This window comes from Capricornis sumatraensis, chromosome 4 (genome assembly GCF_032405125.1).
Source record: "Capricornis sumatraensis isolate serow.1 chromosome 4, serow.2, whole genome shotgun sequence".
In the NCBI taxonomy this organism is placed as follows: Eukaryota; Metazoa; Chordata; class Mammalia; order Artiodactyla; family Bovidae; genus Capricornis; species Capricornis sumatraensis.
Window position 1 is genome coordinate 151,288,288 of NC_091072.1, and position 16,987 is coordinate 151,305,274.

Below are 16,987 nucleotides of genomic sequence, written 5' to 3' on the forward strand. Positions count from 1 at the left end.
AGACTGGATTTTCTTCCAAAGTTGCATTTTTCCAGTTCTACTGCATTTCATGGCCAGGATTCATACTTGAGGAGAGACTTCCAGTGTGGTGTCAGACTTCTCTTCCCCACACTGCTCCCCGGTGTGGTAATACCTTGAGAGCAGCTCTTAGAAGCAGACGAGTATGCGTGCTCTGCACAGAAGGAGGGTGCCGTCCACATGTGTGTGACTACTTCCTCAGACTTGATGGGGATCTCTTCATCACAGAAGAGGTTGGGCTCCAGGCTGCTGGAGGACTTCACGCTAGCTGTGTCCTGAAGAAGCAGCCAAGGGGGTGCTGAGAATTAGGAACACTTAACTTGTCCCATGACAATAATCTAAGCACAGGCTTTTAATACAACACAGTTGGGGGTGGGGGTGGGGGTGGGGGTGGGAAACCTTAAATATCTGGTATTAAATAGGAAAAGAAAATTTCCACTGGGGAAAAAACAATGATCACCAGTTTCAAGCCAAAAGTAAAGCTCGAGAGCAATCCACAGAGATAATAGATCTACAAGAAAGCTACGATTTGAAGAATAACCTTTCTACAGTCTACAACACATAAAGACTCCTGTAGCCATGAGTTAAGAAACTCTGACCATTTAAGAAAAAATAAAATGGACTTAGGAAGGGAATAAAGGTTCAGATGTGGTACCTTAAGGACACGGCTCATTCAATCTTCTCTAAAGGTTTTCAAATCCAGATGCTTACCAGTTGCTGCTTTTACTTATCAGCTAGCTGCCCTTACTTAAAAAGCCTGACTGACAGTGTTTAAGTTATAAATCCTGACAACTCCAAGCAGGTCTCAGATGACTCTCCCCTGAAGTTAGGCTCCACAACCCACATATACAGCTTTAATGGTCATAGTATAATCAGGAATACAGAAATCTCAGGTATTTTAACTAGGAGAATTTAATAAAGTGAACTGGCTAAATTGTACACTGGAGGCTTGAAAAAGCAAACAGAAACATCAAAGTAACACCGAGGTAACTTCAAGAAAGAGCTGCCATCGCTAGAGCTTGAGGTAACAGAGACAAGAAGTGGGGTCACAGCCAGAAAGCTGGGGGCCTACAGAGCTGGGGCCCAGACCTGTGGGGAGCAGGCACTGGCCTGTGTGTGTCCTGCTATCTCTAACAGAACACAATGTGGCTGGCTTCTGGGTGGCAAAGAAACGGAATAGAACTGGAGCCAGCTGCCACTGCCAGGGGAAAAGACAGAACGAAAACAAAACTCCAAAACCAAACAAAACTGAAAACAGTAAACAAAGCAACAACAGAAAAATTGTAGTTCAATGATGGCAGGAATGGAGAATAAAACGGTAAGCATCGAGTCCCTTCTCACTACACGGCCTTTTAGTGTTCTCTAATGCCCTCTGCTGGCGGAGGGAGGCTGCAGGCAAAGGATAAACGTACAGGGCATGGGTTGGCAAACCATAGCCTGTGGGCCAAACCCAGCTGCTGCCTGGTTCTTGTATGGAGTGTGAGCCAAGAACATTTTTAAATTTTTAAAGAGCTGTAAAAATAAACAAGAAGACATAACAGAGACCACATATGGCTTGCAAAGCCTAAAAATAATCTACTCTACATCATATATAATATCACTATACATGTGGTACTTTACAGGGAAAGTTTACCAAGCCCTGGGCTAGTCCCAGCCCCAGCACCACCAAGAAGAGTACACGGGGGAGCTTAGAAGACCAGAGACAACAGCTAAGGACTAATGCAAGAGCTGCTGTAGGGTGCATAAGAGGAAGATGTACTGTCATCAGAGACTGTGCTTAATTAAACAGGATACTTTAAAGGTTTCACAAAGAGACTCTGGAAGACAGTTACATTCACTGAGAATTTAGGAACAGCAGTTCACATAGGTCTTCTTTCCTGTTCCAGAGAATCTAAGTCCTAAAAGGCCACAGGCAAGAGAGTACTTTAGTACTCGTCTACTGCCGTCCCCAGGTACTTCACCTCACTGACTGCAAGGGTCTTTTCTGACTTTGACTCCACTCATTTCACTGAAACTCAAGCAGGAAATTTTCTATTAAGCTTCTGAACTAGAAATGAAACTGATCAGAAAATAATGGTTGAAAGATAGGTAAAAATACACTTAAAAAATTACTTCCCTGGGATGACATATGAAATATAATACATAAAAGATCAATTTAAATCCAACCATGTCAACAATTATATTAACTATAAAATAAATAAACACCCCCAATTAAAAGACAGATTGTAATACTGCCTAAAACCCCAGATTTAACCATATATTTTACAAATAGATACATATGCAGACTGACATACCAGAAGAACCCTACCACATGTATGTCTACAAAAGATGCCTTTTAAATATAAAGACACAGGAGGCTGGAGGTAAAACAACTGATAAACAGCAAGCTAGTCAGTCCCACTAATGGTAAATACATAGGAAGGAGGAATGGCTTCTCAGTGAGCAATGTGTCTTATGACAGATCTGTCACTCCACCATATCTGGTATCAGCAGGACTAAATTCTCAGACAAAATCGACTCTATTTTCACCAAAGCTGAAGCCACTCAAGTATTAACAAGGGTAGAAAAGAAGAAAAATCAAAGAATCCAAGTGCTTAACTTGCCTTTCTATAAATTAAGCAATTCCTGGGATTAAAAAAAAAAAAACTCCTTAGGAGATAACAGCTACTTCTATTTTATACCCTCCTTTCTGATGTGTGATTCTACACATGTATGCATTTGGAAAATATAAACTGTACTCTGGATGAACAGTCTACTAAAGGTAAACAATATGGTTTAAAAGGAAATAATATGAACATCTGAAAAAAATGTTATCCCAGACACAATCATACAAACCTGTAACAGACTCTCAGACTTTGTTTCATTAAATGTATTATTTTCCTGACTAATGAGATCTCGGAATTGCTGCTCAGATTATTTTTGTGGTGATCACATGGTATGACATGCAAAATGAAGTAATCAAGCAATACAATGCACAAACCATCTGCTTTAAACATTTAAATGCTATGTTAACTAAGATCAAATGACTGATTTTCATTTTCTTTCTAATTACCTACTCTTTTTCCCAAACCAGCAGGGTTCTTCATCTAGCGAAGATATTAAAATTAAGCTATTTTAAGGATAAATTCACAGTCACAATCAGGGAAGATCATACAAAGTGAAAAATCACCAAGTCAATTGCAAGTAAGTTGGCAAGTAAGATTTTCATTACAGAGTAAGTGCTTTCTCTATAGGAAAACACTCAAGAGCACTTGAAATTTTTTTAGTACAAAATTTTGGAGCACTGAAATTTTTTTAGTGCAAAGATACCAATGTCAAGGTAAATCTGACCTTGAATTACCACAAGTCTTACCACCATTCTTCTGCTCTCCTAAGTTGTCAATACACCGCTAACATTATAACATCCATAATCTTATTTTCTACCCTGCCAACACCCCCTTCTAAGAGAGTGTAAGCTAAGAGCCCATATATGCTTTGCAAACAAAGGACTACTCCATACAACCATATCAAACCACAGTTCTGATCCCTAGCCCTGAAATCATTTAATACTTGCGATGTTTTGTTTTCATAGGTTACTGATCTGCGTCCAAGCGAAGTCCATCATGTTAGACAATTCCAGAGTACTGGTTGATACCTAACGTGCTAGAAAGATAACCCAGGTACTGAAGGTCTCTAAGTCAAAACTGCAAACAGGCAATTTTAGTATTCGCTAACTAACCTATACATGCTGTGGGCAGCATCCCCTTCCAGCTGCTTCTGGTCATTTTACCAGCTTCATACATACAGTCATTAACTTCACATAGCCATTAACTTCAAGGATAACAATGTGCTTCGAATCTCATTTTAAATGCAAATTCAAATTTCAACTTTTCTCAAGTCTTTAATTCATATGATTTTTTTTAAACTCCCTCATTAAAACATCCCCTGGATCCATTTTTATCTTGAGAAAAATATTTTCCAGCAGGTAATTTACAGGCATCTATGATGGACGGTTTATCTTTATACCCTGGGAGTTCTAATGCCAATGGTATTTGTACTCTGACAATGAGTTTACCTATCTGATATACATGCTGAAAAGACAAAGGAAAAGAATGCACCCTAATTTTTTCACACACCAGACTGTGAATTCCCTGGTTATAGGCATAGATGCTGAACATTATCTCCACAAAGCAGAATACAAAACACATCAACAGATTCACTGTGGGCTGGCAGGGTCTCTGTCCAGATCACGTTACTGGACAAAAGATGAACGTCTTGGGCCTGACAAAAAACAACAATAAAAGGCGAAGAGGACCCAACACAGAACCTTGCCAAAACCTCCCCTTCACCCTAGTGTGCTGTCACTATCAAAACAATCATACTGAGGGCAAATCCTTTGTTATGTGACGATAACTCCACAAATTCAAGTCTTGGGCCCAAGTATAATGCATCCCTGAATATGATGTTCTATCCAGCACCAACCAGATGAGAGATCAGAGAAAAAGACCCAAAGCACAGCTAGAACGGGATTCTTAAAACCTAACTATACAGACTCAAACAATCCAAAAGAAAGAACACTGAAATCAGCCATGAAACCTTTTAGTAACTTAAACATACAATTTTTCCAGCCCCTCTCTGGAAAATATATACAGGCTTTTTAAAAACATGCCATCCTTTATTAAAAAATGTAGCTTTACCAATCTGTGCTTTTTTAGAGTACAGAAAAAATACCATCACCATAAACTCAGGATAGATATAACGACTAGCTTTCTCTTCCACTTTCAGGCCTAAAACATCAGTGTTCAACAGCTTTTTAAACAAACCCAGTGATCAAGTGATCAAACCCCCCCAGCCCATCCCTGTAATTACCTTCATATCATAGCCATAGGTCTCCCGAATGTCTTCATCAGAATCTGTCTCTTCATCGTCATAGTCCGCCGTTTGTCGAGGGGAGGAAGACACACTGCTCGCCACCCGATTGAAAGCAGACTGCTGGAAACTAGGCAAGTGTCCCTAAACAACGAGCAACCGGAGATGAAGAGAGGCACCAAATACACGAGTGTTAATGCATGCCTGAGTCCATCAAATTGTAATGAAGCAACTTACTGTTATTTTCCTAATACTGGTAAGAGATTTGATTTACTGCTTACACTGACAGATATCACCCCATGAAATAGGGGAAAAAAGAAAAAAGAAAATTCTCAACTTGCCTGCAAGTCTGGGTTGGCTGCGGCTTTCTGGAGTTCTGCACTGATGATCTTTTCGGTTTTCTCCCGAGCTGCCTGCTCCACCATCCGCTGGCTCAACACGGACAGCTTGGCCAGGGCAGAAGACAGCTCATCCGTGGCCAGGGCTTGCCGGGCCCTGTCCTGCCAGCTCATGGCACGTTCTGTCAAACACTGAAGGGCCTCCCCCTCAGGCAGCCGCACTGGCAACTTCTGAAGGGACACCAGGAGGGACAGAATCGTCTCTAGCCGCGGCCTTCGAGACCGCATGCAGAGAGGACAAAGGAATTTTACTTCCTTAGCCTGCCAGCTGGACCCCTTCTTCTGCGAACTCGATTTAGGAAGAGGAACACAGCTGTTGTGAAACCAGTCTTTGCAGAGCTCACATTGGAGCATAAACCCGCTCGCTGTCTTGCGGCAAATGCAAAACTTGACGTCCTCTATCCGGTCCACCATGCTCATCTTGGCGAGGTTGGCTGCCCTGAGGGAATGCATGGCTTCCAGCTCCTTCTGCTCCCGCTCTTTGAAAACCGCCACCTGGGTATGACAAACATTTAACTGAAGGGAGTCACTGCAAAATGTTCTCAAAATACCAAATCTTCAAGGGTAGGGACCATTTCCACATTGCAGACTCATGTTGACAAAGCACTGTCTTTTTTTGGCCACACCTTGTAGTATATGGGATCTTAGTTCCTCAACAAGGGATTGAACCCACAGCACCTCCATTGGAAGCGCAGTATCTTAACCACTGGACCACCAGGGAAGTCCCAAGCACTGTCCTTAAAAAAAAAAAAGCCATCGTTTCCTAAAATTTGGGGCAGCCTGACAGTTTCTATGCAAATACTCATCTGTGAAATAAGCAAACTGCCATCATATATGACAATGTCCAGCAGTTGAGTAGTTAATTCTTTCATAAGGGGCAGGAGAAAGATGGCTTCAAGCCACCCTGGTATCAGGCCTGGCTCTTGTACTTAACAAGACTCCTGATCCAGGTTTTCTGAATCTCAGTTTTCCAAACAATGAGAATATTAGTAACTTCACTTTGCTGTTTTAAGGATTAAATAAGATAACATGCGACAGTGCCTAACTTGGCGCCTGGCACAAGATAAACATTTAATCGGTACTGACTCCCTACCTCCTTCTAATTCATTCTCTGGGGGAAGTTCAATACAAATCAATTTTATTTATTTCTTGGAATTTCCAGCTTATGGAGAAGAGTAACAAAGGCTGATGACTAATTATAGTAAGGTTTTATGTAACTCATTTCAAAAAAATATATAAAAACAGAACTTAATTATCATGAATATTATCAGGGCTTTTTCTTTTTAAACTCTGTTAGCTTTGAAACAATTTTGAGGCAATTTCCAGTGCTATTTGTCTGGCAAGACTGACTCACTAGGCAGGCTAACAAGAAATTATTTCCATCAGCCTCAAAACAAGATCATTTGCAGGCAGGAACGGCCATATGAAGTCACTTAGTGAATGCGATTCCCCACTATTACATATTGCCCAAGCTCATTTTTATTTTCTACTTTCTCAGGCTCCTTGTAATCATAACATATCCCTCCTACTCTACAATAAAACCCATAATTTTAATTATCTACAAACACTTTTTTGCATACTCACTATATTACTGAATGCTACCGAGAGAGCCAAGGACTGCAAACAGCAGCTGCAGTCAGTCAGCTAGTACCATTCCTTTGAAGAGCACAACAGCATTAAGCACCATTAAACACTCTAAAATCCTAGCCTGGTAATCCCATTACTATGAGTCAAGTGTAGGAAAACAACCTGAAAAAAGGAAAAGGCTAAGTCCACTTTGCTATTATCCATAATACTGAACACTGAGTAACAACAAAAATGATCAGTATCAGAAATGTGTTCAGTAAATTATGGACAATTTGATGGACTACTGGACAACTATTAAAACAACAATAAAGAGGGATATGGAAAGGGCAATTTTAAGGCGAGAGAACAGTTTTTATCCACTTTGACTCCAAATATTAAAAAGGTGTGAAATATGTACAACCATGAGGTCAAAGATGAACCATACAAAAATAAAAAGTTAGGAACATAAAAAAGTGACTGCTTCACAGAATGCTGCATTCACCAAGCAAATTCAAGAAGCACTCTAACTCTCACCACTGTGGCTGCGTCTCTGGTTTCCTCCAGTCCCTCCTCCAGGTCACTCAGAGGCTCAAGGTCCAGATCCTTTTCTTTTTCTTTTTCTATCAGTTCTTTTACTTTTTTCCTTCTATTTTTTCCACTCCCATAAATACCAATGTCAGTCCGGGGACTAAGCACCTACAAAAATAAAACCAAACATTGAGCTCTGGTTTTAAAAAATCTCAAAACTGAAAATAAAAGTAACCACTTATTGGCCACTCACATGTCCCAGACACATTCTTAGAAACTTCACCTGCATTATCGAACTCAACCTTCCCAACAAGCCTCTGAAGTAGGTGATATTATCTCCACAAACAAGGGGAACAGGTTCAGAAAGCCAACAAGTTGCTCACAGACACAGCCTTAACAACAGGAATCCATCGTCAAACATGAAACAATCTTATTCCAAAGTCTATGCTCTTAACTATGTTCAAACTGTTCAACGTGAAAAGGGTAATGAGCATTTAAATTTGTGCTTCTCACTATTTACAACTACCAAGACATGAAAGCAACCCAAGTGTCCACTGACAAGAGGAATGGACACAGATGTGGTGCATATATACAATGCAATACTACTCAGCTGCAAAAAAAGAATGAAATATGCCATTTGCAGCAATATAGATGGACCAAGAAATGATCATACTAAGTGAAGTAGGTCAGAACAACAAATATCATATGATATCACTTACATGCGGAATCTAAAAATAGAAATACATATGAACTTATTAATAAAACAGAAGCAGCTTCACAGACATAGAAAACAAACATGGTTACCAAAGGGAAAAGGTGGGGAGAGGGATAAATTAGAAGTTTGTGGTTAACAGATATACAATACCTGGATAAAAAATAGATAAACAAGGCCCTACTGTATAGCACAGGGAACTATATTCAATACCTTGTAATAACCTATAATGGAAAAGAATCTGAAAAAGAAAATATATATGTATAACTGAACCACTTTGCTGTACATGAGAAACTAATACAACATTGTAAATCAACTGTATTTCAAGGTAAAAAATTATTTTTTAATTTGTGGTTCTGAGAATAAGATCTTTTGGTGATAAGAGTCCACGATAACAGGGATAAGATGCAGGCTGACACAGTGTAAGGTGAACTGGAAGTAAGTGTGTTCAAGATTCCAGATTACTAGCCAACATTTGATACCACCCAGTGGGAATGAACTTGTATAACCACGACCAGATAAACTGACAACCACCCTCACCTTAGGTAATGAGTCACCTACTTCTGGGGAGGGCACTGAAGGGCACGCACATGAAAACAAACCACTCCTCACCTGTAGCAGCGTGTGGCTGGAATTCTTCTTGAGAAAGGTCCTCCCTGTCCGTTCTCTCCAGGCCCGAGCTGCTGCCACTTGAGACTCCACCTGGGGCAGTGCATCAAGACGCACGGGGATAGGGCGGCCTTTAGCAGATAAGCTCTCCAGCTGCTCCAAGTAAGCATAATTGCTGCCACTCTGGGAAACAGAAGTACAGCCTTACATAATCTGTCATCTCTCATGGAGTCTGGCAATACACTATTAGATCTTATAAAGAGTTTAGTGCTAACCTTTTCCATTAACTATTAGTCTTTAAACCTAATTGTATCTCTTAACAGTCTTCCAATGTCCTTTAAAAAATGTTTGTATAAATTCATGTTGTCCAAGGTTTTTTAAAATGAATTAACAAGGGACCCAGTAAGATGTAAAAACTAGTTCAAAGGACAATCTAAAAACAAACATACAAATGCAATTAGGAATGAGGAAAAGTAAAAGTGAAGTCGCTCAGTTGTGTCCAACTCTTCGCGACCCCATGGAATACAGGCTACCAGGCTCCCCCATCCATGAGATTTTCCAGGCAAGAATCCTGGAGTGGGTTACCATTTCCTTCTCCAGGGGATCTTCCCGACCCCAGGGGTCGAACCTGGGTATCCTGCATTGTAGGCAGATACTTTACCGTCTGAGCCACCATGGAAGTCAGAAATGTGGAAAGGAATTTGCTAATAGATGGAAACAGGCATTTAATATCATCCAGGTCAATGGAATCACCTTTTCTACAGTGTGAAGAATAATTCGTTCCTTAGAAATCTGTTTTTCTACAGACTAATTCAGCCACATTACTATTGTTTTTAAATAACTGACAGAGTTGTAATGAGCATGGTAGAAGAAAGTCTAAGGCACACAGAGAATCAAATAAACCCGGGTGGTTTGCTAAACAACATCCACTACTCCACTGAAAGGACATGGTAGTCTCTTCTGCCTGTTTCAAAGTCTTTCAAAATTTTTCCAACTACTATAGAGCAGTATCTTAGTTCTGACAATCTCCTCCATTTATAGACAAGAGCGGATATTCTACTAATTAACAATGTGTCAGTATTTCCACTTAATGAAAATGATCAGTTTTTAAACTCAAGAGTGCTTTAAATTTACTGACATTAAATAATTAAGTCATTACAGGAAATGGAAGAGTTAGTCAGTAATCCATCCCAGGGTCCTGGCAAGAACATCAGAGTATCAGGTTGGCGGCCCACAGACGACAATCCAGAGTGATCCCTCAGACGGTACGACTCTCCAAGCAGACATACAGAACACCTTCTGGCTAGGCCAGGACACAGCCTCCTCCAGCCTGTGTACCCTGAAGGACAGCAGAAAATGTCCACTATTTCAGAGCCCCCAAGTCCATCCTCCCACTAAAGGGAAGAAACAGTCCTCGGAAAACCACAGCAGCTACCTCTACTTGCCAGCTCAGTTCTTCAATCATAAATAGCCAACTAAAGATTATCAGTCATCTGATAACTGCCTGAAATTGGTCAAAGATGAAACAAACAGGGGAGTACTGATGAAAACAAGTAATTTTAAAACACAGAACAGAAAGAGTAGCAACTAAGCAGGTCCCAGAAAAACTCAACTGAAAAGAAAGCAAAACAGAAGTCATTAGACCATGATACCTCCTCTTTCTAAGGGCAGCAGCTGTTTAGTGGGAGAGCTGGTTTCCTTTCTTTCAGTCCAGCCCTACAACATATTCACCACTGTAAACGCTGCAGTGAATGGTCTCTGCAGACCATTCAGAAGGAACCTTATGTATTCAGGCATACTTTCATCTCCAGCACTTAGTTCACTGTTTTGAGTTACGTATGTGTAATACATGTCTTTTCAACTAGAATATGCCACTTTGAGCTCCAAGGTTGTACACCCTTCTCTCCCATTCCTACTCCCAAACATCCAGATGAGTCCCCAAGAGTATTGTGGGGTTCAGTAAATGTCAGTTTCATTTTCTTTTCCTGCTACTTGTTTCAAAAGTAATTAGAGGACAGTGGGGTGGGGGCTAAATTAGGAGTTTGGGATTAACATATACCCACTCCTGTACTTTCCTGGTGGTGCAGTGGGTTAAGAATCTGCCTGCCAATGCAGGGGACGTAGGTTCAGTCCCTGGTCTGGGAGGATTCCACATGCCCGTGCACCACAACTACTGAGTCCACACACCCTAGAGTCCTTGCTCTGCAACAAGAGAAGCCACTGCAATGAAAAGCCCAAGCACAGCAGAAAGAGCAGCCCCCGCTTGCTGCAACCAGAGAAAGCCCGCGCAAAGCAACAAAGACCCATGACAGCAAAAAATTAACAATTTTTAAAAAAGTACACACTATATATATACAAAATAGGTAAATAAGGGCCTACTGTACAGCACAGGGAACTATATCTTGTAGCAACCTATAATAGAAAAGAATCTGAAAAATATTATATATATATAAAAAAAACTGAACCACTTTGCAGTACACTTAAAATAAGCACAACACTGTAAATTAACTATACTTCCATTTAAAAAAGTAACCCATGTACATGGCAAGAGAGTCAAATATAGCAGGAAATAAACTCCCTACTGCTAAGCATTAATTAAATGGCTAATTCTGTCATCTCTCATAGCAAGAAGTCAATAGAAACAAGTAATGTTTAAATAGGTAATACATGTTTAAAAACAAAAATCAGATGAAAGAACAAGTGAATTTCAAGTACACAATTATTTCAGTACAGAATTAAAGGCTTCAAGGATTCAAGTGTGAGACAGCATTCCCTGAACGGTGGACAGCTCAAGAGGTTCTTTACCTGAATAGCTTCCACTTTAGTTGTCCACTCTCGGGCCTTCTGTAAGGCTTCTTTCAGGGACAACACATTGGGCAGAAAGGCTGGAATGCTCTTAGCTTCATTCACGATGCTTTCTAAACTCGCCACACTATGCCGAGGCCTTGATAAACATAAAAACAGGGAGGACGCATAAGGATAAGTCAAACTACTACCAACACTTAAATAACACAACATGTAAAAGAACTTTCATACATGCGACTTCACTTAATTCTCACCATAAGCCTGTGAGAGAGGCAAACAGCTATTACCTTCATTTCCATTTCACAGGTAAGTTTAACTCAGGATCAATTACTTCCTCAAAGTCATTTAATGGAGTAAATGGCACACATGAAGCACTGACTCAGAATCAGTGTCGGATCCCGTGCTCTTTCCCACACTGAACTACCTGTATATCAGTTTCCACAGGATCTGAAACTGTCAGAGATGCCTGAGAGACAGCAATGTAGGAAGCAGTGGTCTAGAAATCCACTGATGTTGACATTTAATTCAACTATAAGCACTAAACACCTTGCTACACAAAGATGACCGAAATACAGACCTTATCCTAAGAAATATACTTGTACTAAGAACAAATGATTGTGGGTTCACTACTAGGGAAATAGTGATTAATCTGACCTGGGAGAGCTGAGAAGGGTTCTGAACTAGGCCTTAAATAAGTGTGATTTGGTCGTGTAAAGGATTAAAGGAAAAACATCAGGAATTTAATGAACAAAGATGTGGAGAAAACTTGAGGATGTTAAAACCAAGTTTAAGATGAGGGATAGTGAGAACGGGAGGCGGGGTGGGAGTAACAGCAAGAAGGAGGGGAATCTGGCAGAAAAGAAAGATGGAGATTAAGAGGTCTTCAGGGCTGTGAATTAAGGTCTATGTGAGCAATGGGAAATTACTGAGAGTGGGAACAGTTTGAGCACCCATGATCCCTACTATGTACCAAGCACTGGGCTATGTCCTTGGGATGATTAATGCACAAGATGACATAGTCCTTGCCTTCATAAAACCTTTTAATCTTGGGGGAGGTGATTATCAATAAAACATTACAATACACCATAATTACAATAATAAAGGAAAAGGAAGATGCTGTCAGAATATACAGTAGGGGGACTTGGTTGACTTGGCAGTAAGGAAGGCTTCCTAGAAGTGACTTCTAAGCTGGCTTCTCCTTTCTGAATAGGAACTAGTCAGGAATGCCAGGACCAGGCCAGGGGACGGGTGGTGGAGGTACACCAACGTAGGTGGACAGAGGGGAAAGGTGTTCCCCAGGGTTGGTGTGGAGAGCGGGGGTCATTATGTCTGGAACACAGAACACAAGAAAAAGAATGGCAAGGGGTCATGGTAGGTATTTAAGCAAGGGCCTAGATTACAAAAAGTCAGGTTGAGGAAATCTGAACTTCACCCTAAGGGGATTGGGAAACAGTGATGGGCTTTAAGCAGCGAAGTCAAACTGTCACTTCTGCACTTTAGGAAGATACTAATTTCACTGTGAAGAATGGATGACAGAGGGTTGAGATTATAGACAGAACCTGGTGCTGTGTGCTAAGTCAGCTGTAACAACAGCCCAAAGAAAAAGAATCAAAGAGAAAAACACTAAAGAAACAGCATCAGCAGGACTCGGGAGCTGAGTCTGAGGGGAAGGAAATGGGAGGGCAGGGCCAACACTAATTTCCAGAGTTCTGGCTTGTTCAAATGAGTGAAAGAGGGTTTAATTCAAAGAAAACAGGAACAAAGGACGAGAACACGGGAAGCAGTGGATGAAGGTTATTTTGAATACGGGGAGTCTGAGGCACCTACAGGACATCCTCTGGAATTACTTAACAAGCAGATGATAGCTACAGGTAAAAAAACAAACTTGTGTTCTAGATGAGGATTTGGAGTTAGTCTGCACAAAGATGGTAAACGGAGACAAGAAGTGAGATGAAATTTCCAAGAAAGGGTACAAAGTGAGCAGAAAAGCGGCCTAGGTCAGAATTCTAGGGAAAGCACTCTAAAAGAGGCAGAGAGGCCAAAATCAGGAGGAGGATATCTGGAAAGGAGCAGTCAGCAGCCAACCAGCGCTTAGGATGCAGAATGTTAAGGGTGCATTTCAGAAGAGCTTTGACAGGAGCTGGAAAACTGACTCCCTCAGTCCTCTCTACCAACTTCATTTTCTTCATGACACTAATTTGCTGAAACTCTGGAAGATCCCCTGGAGAAGGAAATGGCAACCCACTCCAGTATGCTTGCCAGGAGAATCCCATGGGCAGAGAAGCCTGGCAGGCTACATACAGTCCTTGGGATCTCAAAGAGTCAGACAGGAGTGAATGACTAACACTTTCACTTTTCATTCATTGTTGGCCAATTTTAGAACTGCCTTTCCTATCAAACGAATCCAAAATAAGTGACGGGCAAAGTAATTAAGCACATGGAAACTTTGGAATGAAGTAGAAAAAGCTTTAAATTTGAGCTGTATTATTTAACAACTATGTGATCTCTGTAAGCATCCCAATTTCCTCATCCTCACGAAGGAAATTATATTAATATTAATCTTTGGTGAAGAAATACTTTCATACAGAACATGGAAGTCAAACTGACGGACACCTGACTTCAATCTCACAAGTCTATTGGGTGCTGATGCTAACGCCTCCCATTCTCCTGCCTGACTCTCATCTCTCTCTACTTCCCCGCATGAATCCCCTGCTGGGGTAAAATAAACACCACTCAGCTTCTGTCACCTGGGCACACACTGACACATTCCTTAAGCTGATCTTAGGACATGTCTCTTACCTCCCCTCCCATTTCAATCCCAGTCATTCTTCAAGGCTTAACTTACATTCTCCTCTTTCTCTCAAGAGTCTCTTCTAATCCTCCAAGCTACACTGACCTTTCCCCCTCTGATTCTAGCATTTTTCTGTTCCTCTCAGTTAACAACATACTGTAGCAGAGCTTTGTATGTCTTAGCTCCTAACTAGAGCAGCAGTAATGGTGAGGCTGTAAACAAAACACTACTTTGTATCACTTACTAAAGTACTTAACAAAGGACTCTGCACACAGTGTGCTCACAAGATTTGAAACTGTCCCTATACAGACCCACTTGATAACCTAGTGACCACTTGGGGAAGGCACAAGACATTCAGCTCAACAGACCTTTATGTTCCTCCCCACTCTCTACTTTCTAACCTACATCTTAAAGAGGGGACAGTCACCAATAGATGTGTTCACCTTGCCTGTAGGCAGACCTTGGCCTTCTCTTCCCATCGCTCAGAGACTGTGAGGAGCTCCTGAAGCTCAGCCATCGCTTTCTCCACAGCATGGTGGGGTGCCAAGCCGACCCCAGAGTCTATCAACTTCTTCATGACATCCAAGGTGACCTGCTGAGGGTCTGACAGTGTCAGTCTTACTTCATCCAACCAGCGAGCTTGCTGAAGCTCTTGCTTTAGTCGAGCTAACTCCGGGAGCTCCACATACAGACTGGAGCCCATATCGATCAACATCTGGAGTTTGGACGAGTCTGGGGTCTCGTCCATCATGGCCTCCTGAGCACGCTCATGAAACTCCTCCACGTCATCAAGCAAATTCTGAAAAGGTCAAAGGAATAAAGAACAAACTTAGAAGATACAAAATGAGTATGGAATACATATGGTTCTGGCAAACTACCAAATTCTAGACTATTTAATAATCTCACTATCATAGCACCAAACAGACATATGATAAAGACATAAATATGCTTCTCTGTAATTACTTACACACCCCTTTTCAATATGATTAAGTCACTTTATTTTTGGGGGCTCCAAAATCACTGCAGACGGTGCCTGCAGCCATGAAACTGAAAAACGCTTACTCCTTGGAAGGAAAGTTATGACCAACCTAGAGAGTACATTAAACAGCAGAGACATCACTTTGCCAACAAAGGTCTGTTTAGTCAAGGCTACGGTTTTTCCAGTAGTCATGTATGAATGTGAGAGTTGGACCATGAAGAAAGAATTGATGCTTTTGAACCGTGATGTTGGAGAAGACTCTTGAGAGTCCCTTGGACTGCAAGGAGATACAACCAGTCCATCCTAAGGAAATCAGTCCTGAATATTCATTGGAAGGACTGATGTTGAAGCAGAAACTCCAATACTTTGGCCACATGATGCGAAGAGCTGACTCATTTGAAAAGACCCTGATGCCAGGAAAGACTGAAGGCAGGAGGAGAAGGGGACGACAGAGGATGAGATGGTTGGACGGCATCACCGACTCAATGGACATGAGTTTGAGTAAACCCTGGGAGTTGGTGATGGAGAGGGAGGCCTGGCGTGCTGCTGTCCATGGGGTTATAAAGAGTCAGTCATGACTGAGCAACTGAACTGGTCACTCAAAAATATTTTGTGACTGCTGAGTTAGTTACAGGGACTAGTCTAGGCACATAGCATTAAACAAAAAGTACAACATCCTTGTCCTCAAGGAACACATGTTTTAATATAAGTGGCCAGATACTGAAGACATGAATATAATGCTTCAGTTAGTTTTCAGTGCTATGAAAGTAAAACAGGGCAATTCAATACAAAAGTGATCAGAGGTGATGAGGTGGCAGGGGGGAGCATATTACTTCACAACGATGGTAACAACCAAAATGACAATGAGGAGGTACAGGAGGAACACTAATTCAGGAAGGGCAAATAATAACTGCAAAAGCTTTTAAAGAGGAATGAGCTTGTGTCTTGGTCCAAAGTGGATGATGGATAGCAAAGTGGATATGGAAGAAAAGTGGTTAAGGAATAAGCAGAGGTCAGATTACACAGTGCCGTGTAGATTAATTACAATCACTTCGCATTTTATTCTGATGGCTTTGGGGAACCACGAGAGGATCTTAACCATGGGGAAGTGATATGACTTGATTTCTATTTTACATAATCACTCTGGTTACTGCATGAAAAATGAACTGTTGGGAACAAGAGTAAAAGAAGAGAGACCAGTTAAGGAGCTGCTGCAGTAATCTAAGGGGCAGAGTCCCACAGTTTAGGGCATAATTTAAGTGATGGAGATGATGACTAGCAGTCGACTCTGGAAGACATTTTAGAGGCAATATAACAGCAGCACTAGTTTTGAAACTGAATGTGGTATATAAGGGGAATAAGGCAATTAAGGGTTTTGATTCATCTCATCTAAAATGCCATTCAGCCCACCACAGGCAAATAGAGTGGCTACAACTGGATAGACGAGTCTGCAGCAAAGAAGAAAGGCAGTCAGAGCTGGGCATCAACTGGATACAGGTGATATTTAATGTCACCAAGAAGACATCAGGACCACGAGAACAAAGGGCCAAGACTCCCAATGTACTCCAACCCAGAAGCCAAGCTGAGGAGAAAACAGCCTCCCTAAAGAGGAAGGAACTGTAAATCGTGAATCTGAGAAAGCACAGTGTGGTGTCAGATGTTTAGAAAAGAAAATCTCTCAAGAAGGAAAGCATGGTCAATAATCAGAACACTCTTACAGCACAGGGTTCAGA

At 41.3% G+C, this 16,987-nt stretch overlaps 1 protein-coding gene across 1 annotated transcript in view; it reads right to left on the reverse strand.

Moving 5' to 3' along the window:
* Positions 1–16,987, reverse strand: part of KDM5A (lysine demethylase 5A) — a 63,469-nt gene that overhangs the window by 13,625 nt on the left and 32,857 nt on the right. The window contains exons 19-25 of the mRNA XM_068969846.1: positions 14,719–15,074; positions 11,485–11,623; positions 8,683–8,862; positions 7,365–7,526; positions 5,208–5,759; positions 4,867–5,010; positions 134–293 (exon numbers count right to left, since the gene is read on the reverse strand). Coding sequence (XP_068825947.1) covers positions 134–293; positions 4,867–5,010; positions 5,208–5,759; positions 7,365–7,526; positions 8,683–8,862; positions 11,485–11,623; positions 14,719–15,074 — 1,693 coding nt within the window. The remainder of the gene's footprint in view (positions 1–133; positions 294–4,866; positions 5,011–5,207; positions 5,760–7,364; positions 7,527–8,682; positions 8,863–11,484; positions 11,624–14,718; positions 15,075–16,987) is intronic.